The following is a 27,777-nucleotide window of genomic DNA, read 5'->3' as shown; positions in this document are numbered from 1 at the left end:
AATTTACCACATTACACAGAGTCTGGGAGTGCCACAAGTAATGAGTTAAAATTTTACTTGGTGAGAAGTGAAACAGTGGGGCTGGACTTGAAGCTTCTTGATTTGTTCTGTATGGAGCCTTTACAGGAGTTATGTCATGAACCTCATGCTATTAGTTTTCACTATAAATTTCCAGACAACTCTTGTCTTCTCTCAGTGGTGATTTTGTTGTTGTTGTTTTTGGCGGAATGTTTGTGTGTTGATTTCAACTGTTTTGACCCGAAGCAGTTGGTGGAGATTGCAGGCAGGTGGTGAGAACCGCAGAGCTGGCATGCAAGCCTTTGGCTTCTGACTCCTGTCAACAGTGGTGCGGAATTTCTAAATGCCACAAACTTTATTTATGTATGTAATATGTGGTATTATCTTCTTAAAATATATGCCCTGAGTCTCTTTGGATCCTTCACCATAGTAGTTACAAAGTTCCTAATTAAATTGTATCTACATAATGAGGTAGGCACGCCATATTGCATTAAGTCTTGTGCTGTTACATTTTTCTGGTCAACTACTCTTTTAACTGTCTTCCATTTTCTTCCTTCCCTTCTCACCTGGTTACATGGCTCCAGGCTTTATAGGTTTTTAAGGTCGTGTGGTTGAGAGAGTCCTGCTGTGGCCTTTGGACTTATTTGGTGTGATCTTTTGTTATCTTGTCACAGATGTGTTGATTTATTTTCATACCCTGCAGCAAAGGTGAGTTGGTGTTTCATTCCTACCCGAAGCTTATGACAAGTACAGAGAAGAGGCTATGAAAGTAGTGTTGCAAAACAAGAAAGAAAAACACCAGAGGTCTGTCTCCATGTCGTTTGATTCTGGATTTATAAATTACAGTAATATGTGTAAATAGTGGGGGCATGGAGTGGCTATCGCGTGTACGCGATGTCCCATTAGAGAACAGCGGTTCGTTTTTGAGGGTGCTGATTGTACAGGAGGCTGTGTTGTCAGAGAACAGTGCTGCTGGTAAAAGGCTTGCTTTTCTTTCTGGTAGCCTTCAACTGTAAAGCAGCCTTGAGTTTAGAGTAGAGAAGTCTGTGTTTTGTGAGTGGATGGGAATAAAGGTTCAGTTTCAGGCTTCATCCCCCCGGTGCTACACCTCTCATGCTCTTCTCCCCCCACTGTCCCACATCTTTTCTTTGTGAGCTTGGCAAGTAGTGCTGCATGTAACTGCTACGTGCGGGCTGATAACCATTCAGGAGGGTTTTGTGTTCTGGCTGGCTAGCCTGCTGTTCTCTCTTGTCTCCTCCAAGGCTCAACAAATGGTTTCTGAGACCTTGTCAAGCTCCATAATAGCACATTTGGGATTACAGCTCTAGCTTTATTCATAGTTACAATTTTTTGTTAGGCTACTTGTGAATGAATTGCTAACTTCTGTGTGTTGAGGCTTCCCATTTGAGAGACCGCTGCTTGAATTTGGAAATCACTAGATGATCTTTAAGGTCCCTTCCAACCTAAACCATTCAGTAATTTTATGTGAATTTTATACAGAAGCATATGATGTCCTTAGTAGATTATATAGGAAAGGTGCTGGATAGACCATTTAATATTCTGCTTTTTTTTTAAATGGAGGATTCTACTGATGTTGCCCTATTGCGTGGGTTCTTTTGCATATCCTCGTGAAAGTCTGACTTAATCATAGGAACATTCTGGATGCCAAAGAGTGATTGTAAGATTGTGTGATACTCAAGCAAAAAGATACTGCTGTTCTATTCAACAGCTTCTTAACAACCTTGAGTGTTAAGTGGTAGTATGGCAAAGCATATTGTGCAGTCAGTTTAGAATTTGCAGGAAAAGAACTGTATAAGCCGTGATTAAAGCTGCAGATACTTTTTAAAGGACAAAATGTTCGAGAGAGCATAATGATTTTCTCAACTACAGATGCTAGCCTAAACATCAAAAATTGAAATTATCCTTGAAAAAATGCATGTTTTGTGAACAGGCAAGAACACAACTAAAGGTCACTGAAACAATCTGCGTGTTTTTCTGGGAAAGCTCTGCTGTGTGCTTGTAACACCTTGCATACAAGATGTTGACATTTGAATAAAGGACACTTGAGAGTTGCTCTAAAAATGAAGACTCAATTCATTACTGTCTGTGTGAAAAATAAGTGCAGCTGAGAACTTGAAATACAAAAGGATCTGAATTGCAGAAAACTCTTGATTCCACTTTGTATTTCTGGCCAAGATACATTTTCTGTGAGAGGCATAGCCTTACCCTGTGAGTGGGGAGCCCTAACTTCAGATGTACTTCCAATTACGATTTGCATTCAGATAACTGGATAATCCCACAATGAAGCCTTGGAAAGTCAGGTTTCATCAAGTCTGTTTTCTCACAAAGCCTCTGAGCAAGGTATGGAGCTTAATCAAAGCAACTGGAGCAAGCTTTACCTGGGGGGACTTGAAGACAGCAAGGCAGCAAACTTGTCCCTGACTGTAATTTGAATCTTATCTAACTTTTTGTACTTGAACAACTTGGCTTTCAAAATCTCTCCTTTCTTTTTGGGCGAACATCAATCCTATTTAAGCAGGCTTGAACAAAACAACCCCTCGCAATTAAATGTGCTAACAGTGCCATTCACTGTTATGTTAGTTCCATTGTGTAAAAGCCCAACTGGAAGCTTATGTGACTCTGCCAGATGAGTGTCAGATACCAAAAGACGTTTAAAAAAGACCAGCTATTGCAACACGGAGAGGTCTGTGGGTAGAGTGTGAGGGTGGGGGAACAATATCATTAGGACTGCATTTACATCTGCCTGACTTGTTTGCCTGTGCTGTGCTGGATCAGTGAGGCTGCAAAGCAGAGAATGCAGCAATGAACGGCTTGTTAGCCTCATTTCATTTAGGTGGGTGCTTTTTGGCGGGGAGGAATGCCAAGACAAAACTTCATGGTAGTGAGTTTCTCCTATAGTGAGTAGTTACTTAGTGAAACAGAGCATGCACAGAGGGGGGATCGACTTGGGACCTGGCCTACAGTAGGGTGAAAGATTAGATGCAGACCGATACTACTGAGGACAGTCTGTGATAAACATGGGTTGTTCTTTGCTCCTGGTGTATGCCAAATCTGTGCAGGGTTAAAAAAAACCTGCTTGAAGTACCACTTCAGTTAAAAAAGAAAATATGAGGGGTGGTGGTGGGAGGAGATGGCCTCTCAAAGCTAAAAGAGAGCCAAGATGGTGAAGTGTTGCAAGCTACCTGGGAACAGCTTTTGAAGCTTTGCTGGGCTCTCAGTGACTGAGGGTGAGTAGGTACTCTAAACCCATCAATTAAAAAAATGTGACATGCTGAAATAGTAGAATAAAGGAAGCCCTTGGGAGTGAGGATATGTTCTTTGAAAAATTAAGTCTTCTCTGAAGGATGAATAAAGAAATAGGAGCTAAGTAAATGTAGACATTATGAAAGAACCTAAAGGATTAGCAGTGAAGACAGTGATTGAGGGATCTGTCTCAAACTTAGGTGCAGACAGTTGTCAAGGTGAGATATCTTTGCACATGGGAAGGAGCAAATTTCTAACCAGAAAGTATAACCCTGTGCTTTAAATTGTCCCAGTTATGATAGACTGGAGAGGGGCAGTGGTTAGATCAGATTTTAAAAGGACTTTCTGGAAAGTGGAAACTACTTATTGATAAGGTGAACCAAAAGCAGAGATAGTGGACCCATGATAGGCGCTGGCATGGAGAGAACAGTCTTGCAAAACACATTCAGCACTTCCTAAGTCTGTTAAAATGCATCATTGGAGTTAGTATACAGGCTAAAGACAAGGCAGTTTAGGTAAACGTAACTATATTTTCAAAAGGCATCCTGTTAAGCTTCCTACAGAGACTAAAGCTGAATTTAGAGATGGTCCTCTGGATGGAGAAGTTAGGGATGTGAAATAATGGTGAGAGGTCATTAGTGGTATCTCCCAGGAATCTGTGCTGCTCAGAAGTTTTGTTTGGAAATCACTTGCCATAAATAACTGGGGAGAAGCTTTGCTGATGAGTGTTACTTAGGATACTGAAGGCAAGGGCTGATCATGAGGGCTTTACCCTGAGTATCAGTCTTCCAATAACACATTGTACTTGATGTGGAGCTATTTGTTTGGGAAAATGGTCCTTTCTTTACACACACACAAGTTAATTGTTGTTTAAGAAAACAGTTATGGAGTTTGTAATGACACTTTCATGAAAGGGTCAGTTCAATGCAAGCAATTGCTAAAAAGCGGAGAGAATCACAGAACTTAATAGCAATGGAGTGGAGCACAAAGCACAGTGCCGCTGTTGGTGTAAGTCTTATTTTCAGTATTGTAGGTGCTTCTAATTCCTTCATCACAGAACCAACAATACTCGGGAATGTGGAGCAGTGTCTGTGTGAAAACTTCAGTCATTCCCATGGACAAGGATTCTTTTGTCTGAGAGAGCAAGGGACAGGCAAACTCTCTAAAATCTTGAGTGTCATTGAGAAATAAGAGTTGTTCAGTGACTGGATACATTTCTGAAAGAGAATTCCCTTAAGCACAAATAAATAAGTGAATATTATCTGTGGAGTTGTAGCTCCTGCAGCAGTAAGTTTGTGACTGTTAGGCTTTTTTTAAAAGCAGCAAAGTTGCTTCTTCTGTGTAGACCAAGTAATGTCATAGATTTGACTACTGAAGAAAAATGGACCAAAAATAGAAGTTACCCAATGAAATTATGGTTTTCTGGAGTGTAGACCTGTGGTTTAGCCCAGTTTGTAGTTGATGCTTTGAAATGCTGTGCTCTCTTTATGCAGCTTCTAGTTTCTGAAGTGGTACAAATACTGAGGTGAGTTAAGAGCAATCTGAAGAAGAGAAGGAAAAGTGCAGATGAATTACAGCAATCTTTTCCTTAGAGATAATTTGTGTAGGCACCTGTTGTTTTGTTTCCTATAAAAGTACTGGTAAGACTGCCATGACCTTTAGTAAAGCACCGTGGAGCTTTGAGTCTGGAGCAGGGGTCTGCTGCCCATCAGCTAATCTCATAGGAGTGATCTTTATAATTGTGTGGATTTAAACCTAGGTTTTAGGCTGGCTGTCAAATTACAGTTTTGTGTATTAAAGACGAAAAGAGAACCAAATTGCAGGGATTCTCTCCCCTGCAGAAATTTTGTGCTGGAGCTAGTTGCAGGGCTATGGGCAAGATGGTCTTTTTTGTTGGGTTTTTTGTTGTTGGTTTTTTTTCCTGTTTTTTGAGTTATGGGCAGCCATACTTCCTGTGGTATTACCACTAGAAAGCAGGGCGTGAAGTGAGTGGTATCTTGCTTTTTCTCCTCCATCTCTGTCTCTCTCCTTTACTTACTCATTCCTTTGCTGTCTTTTGCTCTTACCACATACTTTGTTAATGCTGGTTTTGATACTCCTTGTACCCTGCTGTAAACGGACAGAATTAGTTAACTTATGTTAGTTAACTTACTTAACATTAGTTAACTTCTTTTTTAGAAGTAGATAACTCTTGGCAAAATGCAGGAGGTGAGTTGTGTCATGGAGTGTGGCACAGATCAGAGCTGGCATAAAGGAAGGGAATTTTTTGGCTGGGAGCAGTAAGGCAGAGATGTTGAGAGAAGACTTTCCTTTTGACCACAGCAAATTCTTAGATCAGAAGAACCACATTTACAGTGCATCATTGAATTTACTTGGTTGCTTTGAACTTCCTGCCAAACTACATGTTGTGGCAAAAGTTGTTAATTAAAAAAAATAAATCTAAGAACAAAAGGAAAAAAGGGAATCAGTAATTGCCGTTTACCGCATCAGCCATCTCAGAAGCCCTTGTGTTTATTGGCTTGCTGTTGATGGTTTTTCCTCCAGCTTTGGAAAATACTTTTTCTTTACCCACTAAAAGCTCTGATTACTGGAGGATTTATTTTGAAGTAGAAAGTATTCTCAGCATGAGCCTTGCTATCTGATAAAAATAATTATGCTGTTCTGGCCCAGCGATCTTGCCATGTCCTCCTAAGTATTTTGGGAATGGAAAAAATATTGATGCCTTAGCTAGACCTTTAATAAATTTGGTTCTGTTAATGCATTTTCCCCTGGACTAATTTCTTTGTGTTAGCATTGAGGTGAGTAATATGGGCTTTTATTTTCATATCACATCTTGTAAAATCAGATCAGAGTCCATGAAACCAGCTTCAGTGAAAAACTGTGCGCCTTATATGCTTCTATCCTTTACTACAGGTTTTTCTTTTTGCTTTTTTTAAAGCACACAGTCTAAAAATTGCATATTAAAGTGTTGACTAGACTCATTCTGAAGCATTACTTTGAGGATAAGCATATGGGGGTGGGGGTAGCAGGGGGCTAATAGCAACAATGAAAAGCACAAACTGTCTTTTTTCCCCTGCTTTTGCATATGCTGTCTTTTGCCTCTGCTTTTTCTGTGTATCATGTACATGTCTTCAAAAGGGGAAAAAACCCCACCCTTACCATGCAAATTTATTGAAATTTTGCCTTGGAGAGAAGTCTTTTTTTTTTCTTCTGCTAGATTGTTTAATGCTTACATTTTAATATGATCTTTCTGCTAGACCTTAAGTTAAATTTTTACTTCAGCTAGAACTTATTGACAAACTTGCAAGATATTCATTGCTTAGCATTAAGGCATTTATTTTTATTATATCTCTGGAAAAAAAAGAAGAGAAAGGAGAGAACAGCAGGGTAATTAAAATGAAATATGAAATTTCTGTCAATTTTTCTGAGTTTTACAATGTGCAAGTTTTGCAGGGATGCTGTTTGGAGACTTCATTCAGCTCTAGCGGATTCTAGACAGTTGATCACCACTTTTTTTGTTGGTTTTTGTTTGATTGGTTTTTGTTTGTTTATTTTTAACATGTTTCCATGCATTTTTATTCATTTTTTTTGTGTATCTCACATTTGAAGTTGAAGAAGTAAATAACATTCACTTTTGTATAAATAGGGAAGCAGTCTGCAATCTCCCCTTTAGGAGTGAGCACCCTTGAGTGTGTGACAATTTAAAGAGGTCCTAATGCTGGCATCTGTGTTAGAATGGGTGGAAGATACTGCTTTTAGTAGCAAGGACAAATATGAAAGAAGTCACACTACTTTATGAACTGAATTTAATAACATCTACTGATTAACTAGTACCTGCTGCACCTTATACCCTTCTCTTCCTGGAAAGAGATGTTCCTTTATTTTCGTGTTCTCTTTGTAGAGAAGAGTTGTAAACTGCTCTTTTTAGCTGAAATGCTTAAAACAATAGTTCAGATTCACAGATTTTCTGACTGGGTTGTATTATTCATAATCCCTTCTCATATATTAATATATAAGAGGCTTTCATGACAAAATCTGGGATTTTATCTCAGTTTTGGCAGATTTCTTCCTTGAAAAGAACAAGCTAGAATTTATGAAGGGATAAACTTTAAGCTGGTTGTAAATACATTTAAATACTCCAGGCTTGAATAAATAAAAATAGTCATGCTTTGGTTGTGTGGAACACAGTTTATAATAGAGAAGATAATGTTAACCTATTTCCTGTAGATTTAATGCATGTTATAGAACTACTGCATTTTTCAAAATGTTTTTAAGTTCAGTCAAATGAAGAAGCAGTAATTTGAGCTAATATTTATCTTCTGGTTTCATTTCATCCAACTTACTTTAGCCAATTTAACTGAAATGTGCTCACAAGACAAAACCCATGAGTGACTCTTGTAAAATTAAGTATTTTTTAGAGTAATAAAATTTTGGGAATTTATATTCATAATATGCATAGAGCATCAGTAAAAGTAGAATAAATTTCAAGTCCTTCTTAAACCTCTGTAGAAGAGGAACATAATTTTAGTTTATATTGTTTCCGTATTTTGAAAAATATGTGTCTTTAGCTGTGGTGCATTTTTCCAGTGATCATAATTACTTCTACAGGGGGTGCTGCACTTAGCTGGCAAATGTGAATGTACTGCATCCAGCTGATGTGGAAAAAAGAGTACTGGTTAGAAGCTAATCTAACATCATCTTAAATGTGGACAGGAACTGCTGTACTTCTGCTATTTCTGCTTTTCGTTTTTAGAGAAGTCTGGTGTTCATCTGAGCACTCAGCAGGCCACTTCAGTGTACTAATGGGGCAGAAAGTGTACCAGAGAAAAATCTGGAAATACCTTTCTGAATAAGGTCAGAACAAGCTCATCTCCATCAGAAAACGAGTGCCTGAGCTCTAGTGCAAAGGACAGGAGTGAGTGTGTGTGTGTGTGCGCATGAAAAAGGGGTTGTTTCAGCAGCAACTCATTGACTCAAAGCAAGCCATTGTGCAAAACTTCTTGGTATTTTCTGTTCTTTTTGTCAACATAATTGGAAAACATTTTGATGTATGAAAACCAGCAGGTTTTGTAAAAAGGAAATTACAAGAAGATGAAGTGGTTGTCATTGCATCATTGTTAGCTCAGATATTTTTGAGAGAATGATTTATAGGATTTTGTTCTTTATTTTAGGATTACCTGAAGGTACAGGGTCAGTGATGAGATTTACTGTGTGTGCTAATTAGCTTCACAAAAGTTTTGACCTAAATGTGTTTCTGGGAATTCAGGTGCTTGTAGTGTGACTTCTCAGCTGTTGTACCTAGTAACCAGTATCCATTTTTTCCTGTGCAATTTATTTTCTGCTGATGCACATAATTTTTGCTATTTGACTGTTACCCTCTATCTTCACAGAACTGTTATATCTCATTCTGCAGAGTTACACCTGGTCAGCATTGTACACTGAAATGTGTGCAATGATAACTGCTAGGTTCCATACATTTAAATATCTTTACAATTTGCAACTTTTCTCATTCTCAGCTGTTGTGACAATGTAAATTTAAATTTTACTGTATTCTTCAGTTTTAAAAGGCAGTTTATGTGCTTGTTGAGGGTTAACCTCAGCAGCTCAGCCCCATACAGCTACTTGCTGTCCAGGCTCTCTCGTTTGGCCCTGCATGTATGATGAGATCATGTTGCAAGCTTTGCTATGGTCAAGGTAACATCCAGTGCTTTTTCACTGTCCTCTCATTGTATGGGACACTCAGGTTGATGAGACACAACTTACCCTTGGAAAATCCTTGCTAGTTGTTCCCAGTCATCTGCTTTCTTTAAAGCTTCCAAGGAGGGTTTGCTGCATAACCTTTTCATATACTGAGATTCAGCTGGTTGGCCTATAATATCACTGAACTTTTTTTCCCTTCTCAGGGAGGGTCGTGATATTTGCCCTTTTCCAATGATCAGGAATCTGCCAGTGTGCACCGTTGACCTTTTGCAAATGACAGAGTGGCTTTGCAATGACATTTGCCAGCACCGTTAAGCACCCTTAAATGCAGCCCACCTGGTCCGGGTGGGCTTGAGTGTCTACAGTTTGTTGACATTGTCCCTAATTTGGTTAGCTTCTACTCCTTTCACCAGGACTTTGCTGCTAGTGTTGAGAATGTGTAGTTGTGAAAGTGTGCTGTGATGTGAAAACTGATGCCAAGAAGGCACTGAGAACCTGAGCCTCTTGTGTTCTTTGCCCCTTGGTTCTCCAACACGCTGGGATGGTAGTTAATAGGTACAAAAGGCAAAACAATTAGAACTACTGGTATAAATAACTTATTCTGGCAAGATTATTTAGTGCATGAATGTGGTGTTGATAATATCTGTGGGATGTGTACAAGTCTGTCCTCATCTTGCTGTGCTTTCTAGAAAATTGTCTTCTTATGGTTTGTATTTAAATGTTTGCTGTGGTTGTATTATGGGCATTTAGTATAAAAGGATTAAATCTTTCAAAGACTGCATTTGTGCATTTATGCACTTCCCAGAAACCGAATTACTGCTTCCTGTAAACTTCATTGGATCTCTTGTATGACTAGGGTGATTCTAATTTATTTAAAAATAAAACCAAAAATTTCCGCTGGTGTGACTTGGGAGAAGAGACAGGGAATGATGCCGCAAAATGGAAATGCCAAGTCTCCTAAATGTTATACTTTGCTGTTGTGTTTGATTTTCATAATTTAACGTGTAGAAATTAAAAAAAAAAAACCACCTACACATGTTTTATTAGTAGGCTTATCTTTCATTATCAGGTTTTTTTATATTTTTAGGGAATAAGAGGCATAAACAGTTAAGAGATTCCTTAGTTTTCTGTAGAAGAGAAAGCGCATTTGTAGTCCCCTTTGGTAGTAGAAAACTTAAGTGTCTTTTTCCTTCACATGTTTAACTGCAGTCAGATTTTACATCTCCTTCGTTATAGACACAACTAATCCTACACTGTGACCAGTTAATTTTGAATTTGAGATTTTTAACTGGAACATGAATTTACCATGATCATCCCTGATTTAAAGACTTTTGGTACTTTATTCTGCTATATTTATTACTAAGATGAATTTTGAACTGTTCTGATGATCTGAATAAAGGATATATTGTAGTGTTATGTCAGTACATTTCTACAACATTTTTGGTATATGAGATGAAATAACAATTTATTTTTTTTAGAATCTGCCTTTTATGTAATAGGCCTCTTTTCTTATGTACAGATTTTTTTTTAGGTGGAACATATTTTAGACTTTTAAATGGTACTTTAGTTGGTTTTCTTTTTTGCTGTTGTCATTAAAATCTTTTGGACATGGTGTTGAGGGTAACCATTTTTTTGAAGTTTACACCTCTGATGTTAAGTGTTGTCCCTCTGAGGATTTTCCACAAGGTTATGTAGTTTGCTCATTCCTACAACAAATACTGCTGTTGTCAGCAGCAGTGTACAAAGTGAGTTTTTTGTTCTTGCTGCTCTCATGCCGTGGGTTACTGCTGGGGAGCACCGCCGAGTTGAAGATACCAACCTATTTAAGTGCAGGAAAGTAAGAATAAATTGGTAGGAAAATAAGTTTGCAGATTGACCAGCTTCTCTAAGCCTACTGGTAGGTGGAGGAGCTGCTGAAGTTACGTAATGTTTAAATTCCAGGCAGCAGGGAAAGAAAACATTTTTCCCAACATGAGCTCTCTGTTAGAAGGAAGAAATTCAGTTGAATTGAGTCTTACTGTGCCCTTAAAATACAGCCTTGTAAGTGGCCCATTTTGTTACTCACAGTTGGCTGTCGAAGATGTTTATAAACAGGAGTTCTTTCCTTTTTTTTTTTTTTTTTACTTTTTTTTTTTTTCTGTTTTGTCTTTGTCTCTTTATCTTCAAACATCTCTTTATTTTCAGAGAAGGAAATTGCCCATGTCCAAAATAATGGAGAAGCCTTGGGCTGCATTATGATTCTAAACAGACTATTGGCAAAATATTTTTTTAACTTTCGTAAAATAAGCTTGGTCATGGTGTTTGGCACTCCTGCAGACTCTTACCATCCCCTTTAAAAAGTATTCCCCCAATTTCCTTGGCTCTCAAAGAATTACATTAGGTTTTTCAATGAAAATATCGCTTGGCTTAAAGGTAAAAGTAGGATATTCCTACTCCTGTAAATAGAAAAGCTGGTACTTGTGTATAGTTGGGTAATCATGGTATTTTAATAGCCTCAGAGTAGAACATGTTAGGAGTGGGTTAGGAATTGCTTTATTGCTTTGTATCTCAACTGTACCAGCACAAGAGAATTTAAGTCTTAGAAGTCTTTGGTTATTTTTTTCCTCATTCTGGAGTAGAGTGTAGCATGGTGCTAAAAAATGTGCTTTATCCCTAAACTTATTTTCCTTCTTTTTGCATGCTTACATTTCTTCTAGACTGCATGGGTAGTCTGAGGACCCAGCAGAGGCCATTTGGTCTGGGTTCCCACATGCAGCAGCTGGGCAGAGCAAAGCAAGGGAAAAGTTCATTCCCCACAGCCCTGGGTCACTGTAAGGGCAGAGCGAGATTGGGCTTTGAAGCTCTTGATTTCAGCTCTTAAAATGGCCTTTATTGTGAGAAGATTAATTTTTCAGGGACTTCATTCATTGCTTTGAGGAGACCAGATGCTGTGTTTTTTGAGCCACTCTGTTGAATTTCACCATTAAAGCCCTAATTGTAAAAGTTAACATACATAGCTGAAAGAGTGTTCTTCCAGTTTTGTTCTAGGAAACAGCTGAGGGTTTTTCCCCTAAAAATTTCCAGAGAAGGTCTGCCATCTGGTATGGAGAATTTTAGTCCAGATTTAATTTGGCAGAAATTTCACCAATTAAAAGTAGTTGTACCATCTTAAGTGTATGGCAGGCTTCATTGTTGTAATATGGCTAGATTTATGGTAGTGCCTCATGTTAACATTGACTTGTCCTTCAAATACCTTGAAATCTAAGCAGATGAGCAACAGGGATGTGAGAAGAACCTTTAGTCTGGCCCATTTTGCTCCCTGTTCTGTCAGTGGTAATGCATGTAACAGTAGCAGCTGTGTGGTAGCACTTCTCTTGAAATAGAGATCTCTCCAAACACCTCAAAACTAAGTAGATGAGCATGTAGGGCAATGACAATAACTTATAGTCCAGTTCGTTTTGCTTCATATTTCTGTTGAGTGACAGCTGGATAGCCATTGCTTGCTAAGGCAGGTAGAGGATAAAACAATTTTTAGCTGTGAAAATTTCCCTCTTTTTCTATCAGCAGCATTTGAAATCTCTGTGCTGTAAAGCAGCTTGGGGTTATGTTGAGAAGCTGGTCATGGAGTGGTCCACAACTTCCTTATCCACCATGAGTTTGTGTTAATTTAATCTTAAAATCAAATTACCAAAGATCATCAAAAGATCAAATTGTGTAATTTGCTCTTAAATCTGTTTATGCTTTTGATCCCTGTAATATTCTTACATCATGAGTTGCACAGTTGAGTTGTGTGCTTAGTATCATAATGGTTTCATGGTTTTGGGCTTCGTGCAACTTGTTTTCATCTAAGTTGTATAGAGGTATGTACTCTGGGGGATTGTGTAACACCTTGTTTTGGCCACATAAGACTTTGTGCTCAGCATTGTCTCTTTCTTTTCCAGGCAGGAAATTTTAAGTGTTTATTACATAGAAGCTTCTTAATGCCTTCTATCGTTGCCTTCCCTATTCATTTTTCTTTTTTTTTTTTTTTTTTGTGTCAAATGCTGTGTATTTTCTTCTTTTATCTCACTGCATCCGTGTTATTGGCCCCTTACTGAAATCTTCTCTTGTCTGCTTGCTGTTTGTTCATTCTCCTCATTATCTATGTTCAGATTTTGTCCATTAATTTCCTACTTTCTTCTCTGTTCTCTAGGTGGTGATGAATAGGGAAAAGTGTGTGGTTTAGGTAGGAATAAAGCAATTCAAAGTATTACATATTGTGAGAGCTGGAAGAAACAAGTGCACTTGTTCCCAGTCCTTAACTACAGCTTAGTTTTATGTGCCTTAAGGATGCTTTAATTTCATTTCTTTAGGATGGCTCTTCATGGCTGTGAAAGCTGGAGTAATTAAAAATGAATAAGGCTTCTTATGTAACTTAGAGGTTTGAGGCTATAAAAGTGCTCCAAATATTGAAGCAATGCTGTTGAGTGTCATGCCCCCCAGGAGCACTGTGGATGTCTGCCCACAAGTGGGAATGACAAGCATTCCATCTCTTAAAATTTTTGAGTCTTTGAGGTGGAGAATGAGAAAGAATTCAGTATCTTCTTTTGCTGCAGTTTATCTCTTCCTGATTTGGCTTTTGGTAGCTGGAGTTACAAATAGGCTTGCATTTTCAGTATGTGACTTTAAGGTACACACTGGTTGAAGTACAGGGAGGTCACAGTATTGCTTTTAGAAGTGTTATATATATTTAAAGCTAAGCAAATTTTCATAGACTCATAAAATGGTTTGGATTGGCAGGGGTCTTCAGGGTCATCCATTTCTAGCTCCCCTGTCAGGGACAGGAACACCTTCCACTGGAATCCACTTCTGGATTCTTCAGATTGCTCTAACATCTGGTGGAGTTTTTAAATTAATCTTGGCAGTTTCATTTGCAGTTTGGTACCTAGGAGAAAGAAAAGGTCTTTTAATGTGACATTAGTTCTGAGCTGGTCAAAAATTCATTAAAATATGGGTGAGACTTACTGTGTCCTAGAGTAATACATTTATGTGAGATAAAGCCGTAGCTATTGAGAATTATTTCTAGTGCTAATTGTTTGCTGTGTTTTCTTTTTGAAAAGAGAAGGAAGAAATGGAAGAAGTGTTAATCACTGCATTTAGAAAAGCAAGTTTTTAAGTAATGTCAATCTAATGAGAGCAGACTTATTTAACTTTATCAGGGTGTTGTGGTTTGCTTACAATTTATCTGGATATCCAGGCATTTAAGTAATAAAGAATGAAAAGAAAATAAGATGCATAATTTGCATTAATTAGAAGCTGATCTCTGAATGGTACTGAACAGCTCACTTTGAATTTATGGTGCAATTAAAAAAAAACAAACTAAATTTCTTTTTCTCTTCACAGGAAAGATGACAAAGATTACGCTTTAAAACAGATAGAAGGTACTGGAATTTCCATGTCTGCATGCAGAGAAATAGCAGTAAGTAACAGTTGTTTTTACTTACAAACAAGCTTACTAAAATTATTAATTTGCATGCATGTTGGCTTTTTTCTGCTCAGTCATGTTATTCTACTGTGAGTGCTGTATTTTTATCATAGGGGTATAAAGTAAGTACAAATGTCATGGGAGATTTTATGTACCTGTTATGTTTGCTGTCTGAAACTGACAGTGTTTTTAAGTTGCAACTGCCTGCCTCAGGACAGCTTATATTTAAATGGAGCAGTTTAAAAACACGATTGGCGTTAGTGACTTAAATGTCACATTTGGTCTGACTTTTAGTATAAAGTTCTTTTTCTAAGGAAATTAGTTCTTATTGGCTTACAATGATTAAAACATTTTAACTTCTATTTAAGTGAAGATTTCAAACTAAACTGAGACTGTTGTTGCCTTGGAGGCTGTAATACAGCCCTGAATGCTGTTCAAACATTTTCTTTAGTTTTTCAGGTTTATGTTTATATATTTCATGTCTTTAGAATCTGGTGAATAATGCCTGGTTATAGTTTGTGAGAAGCTTGGGAAGAAGCAGTGAAAAACTGGTGTTATGAAGCTTACCTGTTGTATATTCTTATGTTCCTGCTGCTTGGGTTTGTTCTTCTTTACGTGTTTCAAATGAAATTGCTTACTAAAAGGAAATGCGCCTAACTTAAGGGTGTGTGTGGGAAGGGAATGGTTTATTTTCAGTCTGTATTCCTCAAGAGTTTAAAACTTCACCCTAAATTTCATTTTCTATGACTGGAGTGAGTACTAGGCTTTCCCACTTAGTCAAATTCCAGTTGGCTTAGTGATAACAAAAACAGTAGTCCTTGAACAGAGGTGAAAAAGAAGCACAAAGAATATTCCTTAGGAGATGCTCTTTTTGTCCAGTGGTGAAAGCTGAGCCCTCTGCTATTGTAGACACGCACTCTGAGTTAAAGGAGCAGGAAACAGGGTCTTAAATTTTGTCACATTCAGCCACTTGGGCACAGGCTTTTCAAATACTGTGACTCAGGCTGAATGCTTTTAGGAAATGTCAGCTACCATTTCAGAGGCATTTGGAATAAGTTGTTGTCTTTCTGCAGTGATTTACCTAAAAATGTTTGAAGAGTTTGTGCTGCTTGAACTTGGCAGGAGAAGCCTGGCTGTTGTTAGGGAGGTGTCTCTGCTCTGTCTATGACTGTAACTCAATTTCTCTGCATTATGAGAATCATTAACTTGGCTGACAGGCAGCAAGGATTTGGTCTCATTCCTTTTGGGCACCAAGGTCCCCCAGTATTGATGGGAAAGGAGTGAGCAGCAGGAGTGCTTTCTCCATGCTCTGAGCTGCTGTAGCATGTGCGTTTGGAAGAGAACAGCAGTACAACTCAGGGCCATGTGTGACAGAATTGGTGAAGGAAGGAGGGAACACAGTGCAAATAGCCAAGATGCCAAGAAAGCAGATATCGAGAGTGAAGAGAGGCATGGAGCCAAAAGCCGGTGTAGGGATAGAATGAGAAGCCTGAGGCAATATTTCTTGAGCTATAGTTGACTTTGCTTCTGGTTATGCTTCCAGGCTTCTGACTTCTAATAATGTGGTTGAATTTTCCTGCAGTTGAATAAATAATTCACCATGGACTTCTGGGTTTGAATTGGTTTCTTGCCATTCTTTTGATGTTGCTGTTTAAAGTGAACAGGAGAATTCTTTTCCGCCTGGAATGGTGTTGTTTATTTTAATTCTGTTAAATAGTTTTTTTCCACTCTTCTATCAATTAATAAAAGGAGCAAAATGAACCTCCTATGGAAATGAATCAAATTGATGATGATGATAATCATACTGTTTATATTGATGATGTGAGTATATGTAGCATATGTGAAAATGCTACTGAGTTAACCAGCAGTATTATACCCTGTCATCTGTACATATAACTAATAAAATTATTTGTTGTTGTACTTAAAAAGTCAAGGCTGCATGCCAGACTTTGTTACAGTGTGTTCTGGACTATCCAAATTAACATCAAAGCATTAAGAGCGTGGTGGTGTTAGGAGGAACTAGGATGATTTGTTTTGCATATGAGCCATATCCATTTCAGTTTCTCTGGAGAGCTTAGGCTTGTATCTTCTGCTCTGTGACAGTCTAGGAAGAATGTAGTTTGATATAAATCCCAGTGAAACTCTTCTTTTTACAGCTCTGCCATGGCTTTTGTCTTATAATGACTAACTTCAGTTTTGGAGTATTGAGTAACTTTTATATTTAAAAATGCCCATAACTTACTCTTTTAAGACATCTGTTTGATGCAGACACCTGAATTGGAGAACAGTGTAAGAAAAATAAAGTAACTATTGAAATTCATCTGTTACAGGGAAGGGTTTCAGCTAGGTTAGAGACCTGATTTCCGATGTCTGAGTCAGTTATGGGATGGGCTAAATCTATAACTCAGTTTCAATAAGTGATTTGTTTAGGGTTTTTTTCTTCAGTCATTTGAACTTTGATTTTCTTCAACCATCTGTTTACTTGGTGGAGTTAACAGTTACTGTGCTAATTGAATCAATATGTTTCATATCAAGCTAGTTGAAGAGTTCTGTTTTTCCTTATCTTTGCCCCATTCATCCACCATGGTAAACATTTGTGAATCCTGCCTCTTTGAGAACCTTAACTGAATGTTTGGCTGCTCATAGCTTGTGCTCTGCAGATCTGTGCACTGCCTGCTATACTGGGTATCTGTTTTGTGATCTTCAATTTCACTTCTGAGGATTTAAGCAGGCACTAAAAATCTGCATGTTCAGCATGCCACGAATGTAATTTGTGGTGGATGGGAGAGCAGAGAGATCGAATGCTGAGAAGATTTGTACAAAAATATGCAAAATCTACAAGCCCAAGTGATTGATTTCTCATCTTCTGATTTAATCACGTGGAAGAAAGTCATTAAAGTCTATCCACCTGGAATAGTGCAGCAGATGCTATTTCACAGTTCACAAAACAGGAGAATTCTTCAAGGCTGTAAAAGGCTGAAGTAGTTAACCAGGCTTTAAATAGAGCTTCAGGATTTTGGCTTGGACAGTTTCCTATATAGAAGTCCTAGCTTTCCAAGCAACCAAGTCACTTGCTGAAATGTGTTATGTTGATTAGCTTTTTTCTTTCAGTTTTAGCAGGTTTGCAAGTACTTTGCATATGTTTCCTTTGGCTAGTGAGGAGTTGGCTTAGGCTGAGATTTTGTTTGGGTTTTTTGTTTTGTTTAGTTGAGGGAGCTATGAGGGTTTTGGGTTTTTGGGTTTTTTTTGTTTTTTCTTTTTACCAGTTTTCCATGTAATTTGTTTATTGGTGCCTGGTTAGGTCAACAGAAATACCCGATAGCATTAATTTTTGTCTTGGCTCTGAAGAGGAAGTGCTGGGTGTTGTAGGAGATGCTTTCAGTGATGGAAATGGTGAAAGTGACAGTGCAGATCTGAAGTGGACAGTGCTGTACTCTGGCTGTCTCCTGTCTGAGTTGTGTCGTTTAAACACCATATCCAGTTTGTGTGAGTTAAAACAGCCTTGAGGCTGCCAGGGATGGAACAGAAAACTACAGAACAATAAGCAGCTGGCTTCTCTGGTTGTTTTTGCTCTTTAGGTCTGCCTTGGAGGCATTCCTAGGATTTTGTTTCCTGTTGTTACAAGTGCAGGCTGTTATGACAAAAGATCATGTCCTCTGCATTAGATCTAGTGATAGTGTGACTGTAGGATGTTCATCTTCACCAGAGGGCAAAAGGACAGTTTTGTGGAGTGAGCAAGCAAAGTTGAACCATTCTTTGGATGTGCTGTTACTTAACAGAACTCCTGTAAAAGGGAGAGCCTCTGCAACAGGGCTGCTCATCTCTGCATCTGCACTGTCCCCATGGCTTTTGCCTGGGCTGGAGGGTGGCAGAGGCAGACACAGAGGCACAGCAGCAGGCTCAGCCCCCGTGGAAAGGTGGAAGGGAGCTGCTCTTGGTGAGTGGCCTTGCCTGAGTTGACCTTGGTGGAGGAGGCTCCTCTAGGGAGTAACTGGTCTTTCTCACACACTGGGCCTTCCATGCCCTGGGTCATGACAGTGTGTCACCATGTGATTATCAGGGTTCTCTTCCCTCTGCCAGTGGAAGGGATGGAAGAAGGGTGTAAAGGCTCTTTCATAGCCAGTCTGAGGATGACTGTGATCTCTGCAGCCTGCAGCAGCCAGAGGGACCCAATGAGGCAGAAGCCAAAACTGGGTGACACCAGGATTTACCCTCTTCAACACCTTCCCCTGGTAAGGAACAAATAACTCTCCCAAGTGAGCTTGCCTGAAGAGATCCTGAACCAGCTGTGTGGCAATGAGCAATAGTTGGGTGTAGGTTCCTCAGGTTATGGGAGTTGTCATGTCCCTTCCACACTAACAGTGAAAGCAGTTTCCCACGAGAAAGACCAAACCCTCCTCGTGTCTGAGGGCATATTAAGGTTTCCTAGCAATCTTTCCATGTAGTGAAAGGTGACAAAGTACTGAGGAAGACAGATGTTTAATTTGACTTTTTTTGGCATGTGTAATGATTCTCAAATGCTTTAGTTTAATACTATCATGGTATGTAAAATATCAATTTTGACCGAGTACTTACCCAGCTACATTACTGATCTGAAGACAGTGATCTTGAGATTTTGTGTGAAGGGAGTGTAGCACTGTTTTTAGTTCTGTGACAATGGGACAAAGATGCTGACTAAATGTTATAATTAGAACCCTTAGGAATCATGTTTTCTGTGAACAGCAGAACTTGTTGAAGCTTGAAGTTGATCCAGTGTCTCTCTCATCTGGGTTCTTCACCCACCTCCTTACTTTGAGAGAACATTTAGTAACATTTGTTTTAGCACTTCAGATGTCTTTGGAATTAGAAGATGCTAATAAATATTGACTTGCGTGTGACATCACATAAGACTTATTTTAGAAACTATAAAAGATAAAAAGAAATATGGGGTTTTTTTCACTTCACATTTTGTGTTGTCAGGCTTCTTTTTTGCACATTTAGGACTTTAAAAAAATCAAAATAATAAAATATACATATTTTTTTTGAAATTGTTGCTTTGTCTGAAGAACTGGAGCTTCAAAAATGTGTTGTCAGCTTCATAATAAATTCTTAGGGTGAGCAGTATTATAACTTTGTTACAATGCCTTTGTAAGCTTTTATTTGAACACTTCTGAAAGGAAAACAGCATGTACTTTCAGCAGGTATTCTGTTCTTTTTTAGTACTGTGGAATGTCTGACTTGTGAGAATATAAAACTAAAATTGTATTTACACTGAAGCAAACAGATCTTGAGTCTGATGCATAGCAGCTAAGCCAGCCTGGGATTTGAGCCATTGTATAATAAAATTTGGGGGTTGGTTTATATAACAAGTTTAAAGCACTTGAGTCGAGCTTCACTGTTTCATAGGAAACTAAGAATAGTGATTGGAAAGTTTTTACAAGTGTTTGTGGCTTAGAATTGGGTGACATCTCTTGAGTCATATTCTGCTCCTGCTCTTGCAGAAAAGCAAAGGGTACTTAAAAAATTTAGCAAGCTACAAGTTAAACTTGTAAGGAAAAGAGATCTCTGAAGGCAGTTGCTGAGTCTCATTCTAGTAATGAGTTTATGAACATTATTCAGCCTTTAAGCCAAAATTAATCATGACTAATTTGTACCCATTTGTACTTATCATAATATTGTTAGTTAAAATAGCTCTTCTCTTCTGCTCTCATTTTAAAGAGAGAGATAGAGACTGTTTCTTCTGTGCTTTGTTTTGGCAGGCTATTAGCATTTTGTCTTGGCTTGCTGGTTTTATTTGAGCAGTAGGCTCTCCTTTTCTCTGGGTGTAGGCTTAGGCTTTCGTTGCTCTGTTGGAGTTGGAATTAATCTTCCCTGAATGGGTCAGAATTACGCATAATGTTTCAGTTAATGGCTTATTGCTGCCTACACTCATCTGTTGTAGCAGTAATTCCACTGCCACCTTACTTGTTACAGGATAAGTAAAATTTGTCATTTCTTCTTCTAGTCTGAAAGTTGCCTTTCTGCATCAGCTGCAGTTTGCTTTGTGTTCCAAGGCCCTGCTTGCCCATTTTTGCATTGCAAGGCCATGGCATGACTGTTAATGTATGTTGTTTGTTTTTGGATCCCTTGGTGAAACTGATGAGAACCTTTTTGAAGCATGAGATGATGATTAGAGTTGGAATTTATTCTAGAGTTGGAATATATCAAACTAGCCATGTAATGCAATAGTGACTTGTTTAAATGAGTGTTTAGTTGATACTGACAATGGCTTTGTGTGTAGCCAGTTTTCTGACTGTCCTAGGGCTTGGCAGAGGTGCTGCATGGCACTCAAAGGAAGGTGGTCAGACCAAGAAGCTGCTTTTTTGAAGATAGCTGATGTCCTGACATAGGGGAGACTCCTGGGCCGGGTTACCTGGCAAACTGCTCTAGCAATTGTGCTCTGTTACTGGATTTTGGAATCATTTAGGTTTGGAAAGACCTGTATCAAGTCCAGCCATTAACCCAGTGCTGCCAAGTCCAGCACTAAACCATGTCCCTCAGCAACAACACATCTGCATGTCTTTTAAATAATACCTCCAGGGATGGTAATGCAGCCACTTTCCTGGGCATCCTGTTCCAGTCCTTGACAAGTATTTTGGTGAAATAATTTTTCCTCATAACTGATCTTAACTTCTCCTGTGCAACTTGAATCATAGAAGTAAGCATGGTAGTATTGCAAGACTGCATTTTGCAGGGTAAAATTCCCTGTGGACCACAAAGGTTAGCAAGTGTCAAGAGCAGGGGTGAAATGCCATTTGCAGCAGAGCTAGAAATCCTCACTTATGTGAAGAGTGCTTTGTCTTGGCTTGTGAGAATTGTTGTAGTCATGGAGAGCTTCACAGGAAATGTAGGAATATCACCAGAGGAAGCAGGTCACGTTCATAAAAATTGTGCTGACTTCAGCTCATATTTTATGTGAAAGATAATTGTTGTTAGTGCAAGAAAAGATTGGTCTTAGTCGTGCTGCAGTTTTCCTGGTTTCCTTACTGCTGTTGTTCATTATTTAATATAATCCTGGTTTACTTCACTTTATCCTTGTTCCTGAAGCAATTTAACAATTTTATGCATCATTGGGACACTTTGATTTACTGTTCCTCAGCTGCCCCGTGGCTGTGTGGAATGAGTATTTCTTCATTTCAAGAGGGAGGTGTGAGCCCAGGACCTACACAAAGGGATGCTGTTTCCTTTGCTGGATCTTGAACAGTATGAAAATAAGGGCAGGACCAGCCAGGGACAAACATGGGCTTCTAAAACAGATGTATTGGCATCTTTGTCATTTGCTGATTTCTATTTCTTTGAAGGTCTTTTGGGTTTCCCTTCTTTATAAGGGGGTACCCAGACTAACTAATATAAGAGAAACCTTTGTGGTTGAGGAAATAGACTTGAATTATCTTATGACAAATGAAAAAGAAGGCAATTACTGAGAGCCAAACACATCATTTTTGTCTGCTTCTCTTTGTGTTCTACAGAACTGAGCTAGGATAGACAGAGGCAGTTAGATAACAAAATCATTAGGCCAAAAAATACCCTTTATCATTAGCAGGCATCATAGTGATAGTCAGAGCATGTTTCTTGCAGTCTACTTTGTCTGAACTGTCTTTGTTTGAACTCTGTCAGCTGCTGGACACAAGTCAAGTCATCTGGTAGGAAAGGCATGTGGTTTGTGGGCTAGAGAGGCCTGGTTCCTGGAGACTGAGGTTGCTGAAAATGCTCTTTGCAGCCCATGTGATGTATTATCATCTGCATGAGCTCTTTCAGATACTTCAGAGACAGTGTTTGCATTTGTCACTGTGAACATTTCACCCTTCCCAAGACAGTGAATCAGGAATCATCTGTCCCACTGCAGCAATCATTTCCTTATGCTGATGAATTTGCTGATATATGTTAGCCTTTCTGTTTACTGGGTTGTGGCTCTCTGGCTTTGACTGAACCCATCTGTTTTTTTAAGCAAACTGAAAGAATGTGGATTTAACAGTTATTCAACTCAAAAGGCAAAGGCAGAAACTAGCAAGAATGATAAACTGAGTGCACAGATGCACAAAACCAGTAAGAGGTGCTGTCAGTGGCAGTAGCAAAGGCCAGAACTCCTAACCACAATGGTGATGGGCTGCAGAAAGAACTTTTCAGGTGTGTTCCTGAAGAGTGAGTGTCAGCTGGGACTAATGAGAAGGAAAGCAGGTTGCTATGGAATTTTTAGGAGGATAGTGGGGGTTTTGGGTATTTGAGAGGATTGCTGGGATGTTTAGAGGAAAAATAAAAGGCAGGAAGGGGAATGATCAAGGTGGAGTGGTGAGGAAAAAAGCAAGGAATGCTGTCAATCTCAGTCTGCAAAGACTACCTTAGAACAAACAAGAATTCTGTCTATGTGGCCTCACTACAGAGACAGGGAATTCTTGTGCTGCATTACTTAAAAGTTTCTCATGTTTGTGTCCAGCTTTGGTGGTAGGTTTTCTGTGTGTTCTCCAAGCTGAATCATATTTCATGTGGAGAGGGTGGATTTTTTTTTTAAGTAGGTGATAGCTGCTACCTCAGGAATAAGGACTAGGAGAGACTTAAAATGGGATCAGACAAAAGAGAGCATTACATTATTTTTTAGAGCTCTGTCTAGTATCTGTATCTTTCATCAAGGAATATTTTGTTGTGTCTGGTACAGATGTGTCCATTAGGTCACAGGAAATTATAATATTTTGGTATGGACACATAGTTGCTGAACTGTCATGTAATCTTCTGGTACAGTTAATTAAACTTTTTAGCATAAATTTAATATGTGAATTTATGCTGATTAAAGAAAAATAACTTTGTTATAAGGACTGGCACAGTGTATTCTTAAACCCTGCAACATCATTCACCATTGGGAGGCTGGTCTTTGATGCTGTGCCTGTCTGGCATGCAGTTCAGCCACTTCTCCACATCAGCCTGCATGGTGGAGTGTGTTGAATTTGAGACTAAAGCAGTGTTGATAAGGCAGCAGTGCTTTGGCTATTGCTTACAGTATTCAGGCTTTCTGTGTCCCATTCCTGCCCTCTCCTCCCTTTGCATGGAGACTGGCTGGGTACCAGTTCTCTTGTGGGAAGTTGTACGTGATTACCTTTGCATTGCTTCTGTTGTGTTTTGTTGTGGGTGTGGTGTTTAATTCCTCTTTCTTTCACTTACTAAACTGTCTTACAAATATTCTTGAATTTTTATTCTTCCATTCATGTCTGACTGAGAGGTGAGCGAGTGGCTCTGTGGGGTTTAGCTTCTGGCTGGGGTTAAATTACCACAGGCGATCCCCACCTGTAGTTGATAAAAAAGAGCAAATAAGCATTTCTTGGTTTTTCCCATGCTGATCTTATTCTTTCTAGGAATTGCAGGCATTTAAAGACTTCCATACTTCTTGTAGATCCTGCCTTAAAGCACCTCAATGTAGTGCTTTTAAAAATCCTGGAGTTTTACCATGCTGAAACTCTACAGCCTTCTGCATTGATTTCTATTCCTGCTTTGTCTTCTCTACACTATCTCCCTGTTTGATCTTGTACTTGAGGTAAAATTTCTGTGGGTTATAGGTCCTTTTTTTCCAAGAAATGGCACACTGAAGATTGGTCAGTGAGTCATAATGCAAGTCTGTCTCAAATGAAATAGGAAAGAAGGAAACAAGCACACATATATATACTTCCACTTTACTATCTCAGTAGCTGCTCAAATTTTAGCACTTATGACAGACGTATAAATAGAAGGGAATTAATTTTTTGTTTCCTCTGTTATGTAGTGGAAAAAATATATTTTACAGAAAATAGATTGTCTCAGAAGTAAATTCTGTATTCAAAGAGTAGTTTAAATTTCTCTCGGCATATTTTTAGAAAATGAAAAGCCCTAACCATTCCTTTTAGTGAGAAAAGTCATAATTTTTGGCACACTGAACTGGCAGGAATTTGACTAGCCTTGGGTAGTCACACTTAACCACATTTTGCTTAGATAAAGCTTTTTCTCTTTCTTAGCAATTGAATGAGTACAGTATGACTGTAACATGATCAGTAGACCTCAACAGACTGATGCTGTCTGCATTCAGTTGTTGTGCTGTATCTCATCTATATTTTCCTTTTGGTGGGGTTCAAACTGTAGTTTCTGAAGCAGCTGAGGTGGTTTAATGGCTCACTGCTGCTGGAAGAAGATCCAGGTGTGCCCCTTGCTAGGGCTGTCTCTGCTCTTAGTACCCTGATTTGTTTCAGCTCAAGAGCTCTGTACCAGGTTACCTTTCAACAGCCTTTGTGCATCCAGAGTAGTTTTCTCTTGAACTGGGTGCTGTTTTATGGGTGGCTTCTGTGAATGTACTAACTGGTGTAATCTTGTGGGTGTACTAACTGGTGTAGTCTGTGTTGTGGTCCAGAAGCTGGAACCTCTTCTGTAGAGAGTGGTGACCTTGTAGATCAGCAGAGTCCACCTTACAAACCACATCTTGGTTTAGCTGACTGCATTAGCAGGCTCTACATCAGCCATCCTATTCAGTCTCAACTGACTGCAGTGAAAATGCAGCTTTTTCGGATAATTGGGAGTGAGGAGAAAATGGGGTACCCCAAATAGGACTGTAGAAGATTACAGCCTATGCAAAAGGGCAGATGCCACAGCTGGCTGTTTGCAGAGTCATCTTGGTCCTGGATAATAATGAGGTTTACATAGAGTTGAGCTTTTAGAAAATGAGTAGGAAATGAATGCCCTGAGGGGGTTATGACCTGCTTTCAGCTCTGGTTTGAAACTAATGACTGCTTCTTTCATTAAAAAAGTGGTTTTCTGTGGCTTGCACATTTCAGCTTCTCTTGTTTGTGTTCTAAGTATCCCAGCTCTGGATGTGTGGATATAACTGTTGTGAACTTTTTCTTTTGCAGTTGCTGCGGGAGCTCAAGCATCCAAATGTCATTTCTCTGCAAAAGGTGTTCCTTTCTCATGCTGACAGGAAAGTGTGGCTTCTCTTTGACTACGCTGAGCATGACCTCTGGGTAAGGTGAATTGTTTGTAGGTACCAGGCTTCAAGTTTTAATTGCAACAGAGGGACAGTGTCAGGGGAGATGCATAAGTTTTAAGCACAGCACAGCTGCTTACTCCATGTTTGTTGGAAGCATTTGCAGTACTAGAGGAAAAGCAATGGAAAATGTTAAGTAAACACAGGCACCACACAGTTAACCTGTGATCTCTTTAAGAAGGTAAAAGTCTGCAAAAAAATCTGCAGAAATCAGCTCTCAGTACCTAGAAGTCTACTTAAATAAATGTAGATATAAACTCCTATTACAGCAAAAGGTGCAGGAAAATGTATTGATTATGCAGGTAAATTCCCTTTTAAAATTTTTTTTTCACTAGGACAGTTCAGAGTTTTAGTTGCATTGGTTGTCATCCATGAATACATGAAATGAGAGTAGTGCCACTGTGTATCATTTCAGTGGGAAAAATTTTTCTCAACTCGTCTGCAGAAATTCCGTGTATTTGGGAGGAAAGCTATCTATTCCTAATTGCAAGATACAACTTTAAAATATGAACCTGTTGGAGGCAAAGTAAATTTGTTTTAAGACACATACTGAATTCATGTGTTAACTCAATATTTGTAAGCTTAATATCCATTTGGAATACTTAAAAAAATAAAGTAGGATGGTAAAATGAAAAATACCATGCAGCTGTGACTTCCCTGAAAAAGGTGTGTGTGCCTCAAATTAATGCTGACATACATAAGGAGCATTGCTCTCAATGCTACAAATGCTAACCTCAAAAGATGCTAATATTCATATCAAAGGGTGCAACAGAAACAATTTGTAACGAGGGGAAGTTTTTATGAATGTTTACATGTGAGAATTGCACACTATGAATCATGAGTTTTTTTGTCAGCATGTCACTTAGCACAAACCAAAGTAAAGCTAATTTCTTTTAAAAAGGGTTTTCCTTATAGTTTGGAATTATTTGGTTTGCCTAAGAACTAGTGTGTCAGTTTTCTTTCTACTAAGCTGAATTAAAGATGTTTTCTTACCATTAAATGTCTTGGAAGTTCTGATACTTGATATTGAGGTTTTGTTACCAAAATAAAATCAGAGATAAAAAAGTTAGCAAACAGCTGAAATGTTGAGACATTCTTAAGGCTGATAAACAAAAACAACCACATCTTGAGGAAATGGAGTACAGTTGTTTTGTTATGTTTTTATTTTAATATGATGGAAAAATAAGAGCACTCTTTTTTCCCAATACTCCCCCATATTTATGATATGCTAAGCTACCGAGGTCTAGGAATGTTCGAGGGTTTTTTGTTTCAAAATGTGCTACAAGGCTTCATATTTGTTAGGGCTGTTATTACTATGACCTGTTCTTGTTTGTATTTATGCATTTCTGCTTTGCTTCATACTTAACCTAAATCATCACAGAAGTCTTTCTGTTAATGAAGCACTGGTTTGTGTGTAACTAACTTAGGAGTGACCCTCAATTTTGACCTCTATGCTTACATGCATATACATGCATGTATGAACTCCGGAATTCCCGAGCTGCACCAAGTCCTGGTTGTTCACTGTATCTGGATGTGAGAGACTTGGTTGCAGTGACTGGGCTGGCTCTGTGCCCCAGAGAGCTGGCCATGGATCAAGCGCTCCAGCACTTGTGTATTTAGGACAGCAGGTTTTAAGTAAGGCTGGGAAAGGGCTTGATAATACAGAGTGTATTAGAGCAGGAGCAAAAGAAGTCTGGGACAACCGTCAGTTTTGCTGCCTGTATCTGAAGAGTTGCATCTCTCTGTCCACTGTATGAAAATAACATTTATTTTGGAGTTGGTGGAAGGTGTGAGGAGGTAAAACTTGTGGCTCAGGCTGAGGGATGCTTCTGCATGTGGTGCTTGGCTGAGAGTGCAGGGACTGTCCCATTTTCATCAGTGTTTTTTTGCTCTGTGTATCTCCATTTTTACCATTGACAGGGCAGAAATGTGCCTGTTCCTCACAGGAAAGCCAAGTCTGGCTGCCTGGAGCGGAGGAGGGCGGGCTGTATGGAGCTGGGCTGCAGCAGGAGAGCAAAGGCAGTTTCCCAAAGGGTGTTAGATAGCTGGGTTAGCTAATTGGCACCTGGAATATGAGGAGTCATGAATGTAGGAAGAGCGCACAATAGAAGTTTGGTGCCAGGTTTTGGTAGACAAGATCTGGGCTGTTTTGATAATCTCACAGGTGCGAGCCATTACAGAAAAAAAGTGTGAATATGTTAAGAAGTTTGTTCTAGAAATTGCCTCTGTGTTTGAAGGAGGCAAACATGGAAATGGTTACCATGACTGTGGCGCACCTTGTTGTTGAATTTAGTGACACCTGGGGCTCAACTGCTAACCCCCCTAGAACAAAACACAG

At 39.0% G+C, this 27,777-nt stretch overlaps 1 protein-coding gene across 3 annotated transcripts in view; it reads left to right on the top strand.

Moving 5' to 3' along the window:
* The window catches only part of CDK8 (cyclin dependent kinase 8), a 69,054-nt gene that overhangs the window by 5,466 nt on the left and 35,811 nt on the right, over nt 1-27,777 (top strand). For all 3 annotated transcript variants that reach the window (XM_030961046.1, XM_030960960.1, XM_030960874.1), the window contains exons 2-3: nt 14,344-14,419; nt 25,306-25,416. In XM_030961046.1, the coding sequence (XP_030816906.1) occupies nt 14,344-14,419; nt 25,306-25,416 (187 nt within the window). The remainder of the gene's footprint in view (nt 1-14,343; nt 14,420-25,305; nt 25,417-27,777) is intronic.

Source organism: Camarhynchus parvulus, chromosome 1 (genome assembly GCF_901933205.1).
Source record: "Camarhynchus parvulus chromosome 1, STF_HiC, whole genome shotgun sequence".
Classification (NCBI taxonomy): domain Eukaryota; kingdom Metazoa; phylum Chordata; class Aves; order Passeriformes; family Thraupidae; genus Camarhynchus; species Camarhynchus parvulus.
This window is presented reverse-complemented; position numbering and strand designations above follow the sequence as displayed.